At 47.4% G+C, this 3,600-nt stretch overlaps 1 protein-coding gene across 1 annotated transcript; it reads right to left on the bottom strand.

Annotated features, from left to right (window-relative positions):
- Window positions 1-601: 601 nt before the first annotated feature.
- Window positions 602-2,098, bottom strand: LOC128136179 (uncharacterized; the record flags this gene model as incomplete). The annotated part of the gene is made up of 1 exon (XM_052775359.1): window positions 602-2,098. A coding segment is annotated over one exon (1,497 nt), but the record flags the coding sequence as incomplete, so codon positions are not given.
- Between the last annotated feature and the right edge of the window lie 1,502 nt (window positions 2,099-3,600).

Below are 3,600 nucleotides of genomic sequence, written 5' to 3'. Positions count from 1 at the left end.
TTAACACTAGTTACTTTGCTAAATGGTAGAGGGGGTGCAGTTTGAAGTAGCCTGACGTTCAGCTGCGGTGTCCCGAAAGTCCACAACAATCCTTCTGAATCCTCCCACCCCCTTCCTTTAAGGGCATCTATTCCTAACAGGTTAGTTGGAATGTTCCCAACCACCATGTCAATAGTGATCGTGCCTTCCTCTCCCGGCAGCATCAGCTTTACCGGAACAACCTTCATAACTTCTGTTGACCCTAAAGCATTCAGGACACAAACATTTCGCTTAGAGGGAATCACCCCACACCTCTGTGCATCTTCCTCAGTCAGGGCGGAGATCTGTGCACCGGTGTCAATTAAAAAGGTTACGGGTGCACGCTTAGGACCTACAATAGCTGTAATCAATAAATCTCCTCTGTTAGTTTTAGTGAGCTGTCGGATATAAATCCATCCTCCGTTCCCCCACCCACTGCTAAGGAACGGAGGTTCTAGTTTCCCTGCTGACTTTCCCCGTCACCCGTGCTCTCTGCGGGGGGGGCTGTGGGCATGACAGGAGAGATTTCTCTATTTGACCCTAAGTGCTGTGGGTGTTGTTTCGGACCATACCACTTTGATATCAGTTTACTCAGTTTATTAAGGGGTAAACCATCCATCACATCTCTGGGAACTCCCTTTTTAATTCCCAAGGCCCACCATTGTTGTCGAGTCAGGGGTTGTCTTCCTCCTCCCCCAGTTTTAGAGTAGGAGTAGTCAGCAACAGTGGCGGGGTCAGTGAGAGCGGTTACAGTTTTACTAACAGATAGGGGTAGATTTTTAGCTCCCACTTGACGGATTCCTTTAGACTTCTCCTCCAAAGTTCTCACAGGACCATATTTTCTGCTATAATCTATCAATTCTTGTGCTACATCTCCCCATGTCCAGATCCTTTTATGCTTTGAGTGGGAAGGAGACAAGCCATGATTGAGAGGTGAACCTGTGCCAACATCAATTTCATCTCCTTTACCTTTAGTAGAGCTCTCCAACTTTTCTACAGCATCTAAAGATGCTATGGTCCTTTGGAGAACAACCCTGGTAGATTTGAGTGATTCTGGGAGTCCCCTTATCAAAGGAGTCATGATTTCAGGATTCACCGGCAACATAATTGGGGATTCACATCCGGGAACTAACTTCCTTTCATGTATCATCTGCAGGCAGGCTGCTTTGTGCACACTTTCTAGCAATTGATCAGCTGTGCCTGTGATTGCTAGGGGATCTCCCCTGTCTAAGGGGTTCAGCCCTCCGGCCCAATAGGCAGCCCGCTGGGTTAGGGACCATGGGGCACGTCTATCCCCTGTTGTTAAAAAGACACCGTGGCCCCAGTAACCACTAGCTTCCCTTTCATTTAACTGAATATGGTCCCCTCCAGTTAAAGATACACGCCACACATACTCTGTTTTGGATTCTTTGGGAAGGCGCCCATATTCTCTTTTCATTTTGGCCAATTCAGTGGGAGTGTATGGTATCTCTTTAGTTGTAATATGTGGGTCATTATCCTCATCATTTATATAAGCAAATTCTGCTTTAATCAAAGGCCTCACTTGGGGGTTTTCCCTGAAGTGTCTCCTTGCTTCCTCTAGTTCCTTTTGGGGGTATACCTGACTTATTTGCTGAATACCTATCTTTTCCATCTTCATGTCTATCTCATTCAATGATTTAGCAGACTTTGAAAGTCCTTCTTTCAAGGCATCTTTTAGACAGCGATTTTCTTCCTCCTTTTCCTCTGCTCGCTGTTTGTACAAGCTAATTACTCTCTCTTTCTCTGCTACCTGCTCTTCCAGGTTGGAGGTTGTTTTCTGCAAAAGTTGTACCAAATTTTCAAGGGATTCTATGATTTGTTTTTCCTGGCTACGCCGCTTATAGCGGTCTTCAATTGCTGCGACCAGGCTGGCTCCAAGAACTGCACAGATTATCGCTTTGCCTTTGCCTGACCGTGATCTAGCCTCATTATGTATAGAAATCACTCGGTCTGTTACACTCTGTAAATTTGCCCAATTGTCTCGAGCCCACTCTTCCCCAGGTGGGGAGGGTCGAGCTCCATACTTTGCCAAGAGTGCATAAAACGAGTCAAGATTTTTTACTGATGGAGAGTTTTGATAACCATTTTTTTCAGTCATTTTTGCTGCAAAGGGCCAAACTCACTTCGGGGAGGTCAAACTTAGTTACACCACACACGCAACAACTGCTGCGTCGCCCTCCTCTTCCCCGAGTGGCTAAAGGGACTAAAATCTCACTTCGGGGAGTCAAAACTTAGTTGCTCACAAGTGCAGACTTTCTCTGCTTGTCCCTTCAACTTCCCCTGGTAGTCAACCTCATCTAATGAGGACAGTTCCCCCTTTTGCACTAAGAGATCCTTGCACTTGATCCTGATAGACAGAGCCCTCAATTCGAGTTTGGGGTGAAATACACTGAGGTGTGTGCAGTGCGTGGGAATCCCGAATCGCCCCCCTTGCTTTCTGGACACCTCTCACCCTTTCAGGTGTAGGGCCAGGTGCGGCTGGAACGAAACGTTTTTCCCCTGTTACAAACCACACAAAACCTGCACCCCTCTGTCTCTCAGGATCCTGTCCGTGACGCCAGTTTAATGTCACGGTCCACTCGGTGGACTCGTGATGGTTCGTTTGCTACGATCTCGAAAGTGCAAAATTAAGGTGACCAACACCAAAGGGGATAGCAATAATCACACAGTAAAACTTTATTGTATTGCCTGTGAAGAGGCACGCGATAGTTAGGGATGGGTGAAAGAAAGGAGAAAAGTAAAGTTAAGTTTAGAGAGAGAAGAAAGAGAAGTTATAGCTACCACCGCTGATCTCAAGACGTCCTAACGGTCCCGGGTCCAGCTAATGCTGCGTCGTCGATCGTCGTGGTCCTTGGTGGGGAAGCTCCAAACTTCCGTTGTTCAGAAGTCATCTTTTACGCTTAGTAACACACCTTGCTCCACCTCTGCCTCAGGAGTCTCCGCCCTTCTCGAGCGAGGCTATCACGCAGGCGCAGGGTCAGTGTCCGAGGCGTGGTAAGTCTTGGAGGCGGGTAGCCTTCGACCAGGAGGTGTGTTTTGGTATTATAATGAAGCAAAGTTCATTTAAAGTTCATGATTTCTTCATCGATGTTATGGCAACAGTTGCAATCCATCCTTTTTGACAGTCTAATGGCTCTAGCCAGGTACCTTCCAGGAGCCTTGTACCGCGCGTTCCGTTCTTGGGATCGGCCACTGCACTCCAAACAGGCCATTGTCAGGTAATGTACTGTTCATGTTCCTGATGACAGTGTTGAGACAATGCTGATTTTCTGACCGACTCCTACACCTGTCCAGCTGAGAAGGAGGGGGAGTGATAGAACGGCTTTGGTGGGCACCTGGCGTTCAGCCAGGGTTAACCCATCTCACGCAGTCACAAAAGTAAATAGCCGCTGGGGGGTGAATGGATGCCCTATACTGACTGCATTTTGCCCAAAGCCCCCCCTCCCTACTGTCCCGATCCAATGTCGGGGAAGGTTTCGATATGATCCCAAGAGCGAGATTAAGACACAAACGAGGTCAAATGCCGTATACCCAAAACAGCTTTTATTATCAAAAGTATCA

This window comes from Harpia harpyja, chromosome W (genome assembly GCF_026419915.1).
Source record: "Harpia harpyja isolate bHarHar1 chromosome W, bHarHar1 primary haplotype, whole genome shotgun sequence".
Classification (NCBI taxonomy): Eukaryota; Metazoa; Chordata; class Aves; order Accipitriformes; family Accipitridae; genus Harpia; species Harpia harpyja.
The sequence above is the reverse complement of the archived record's forward strand: the minus strand, read 5'-3'. Positions and strand labels throughout refer to the sequence as shown.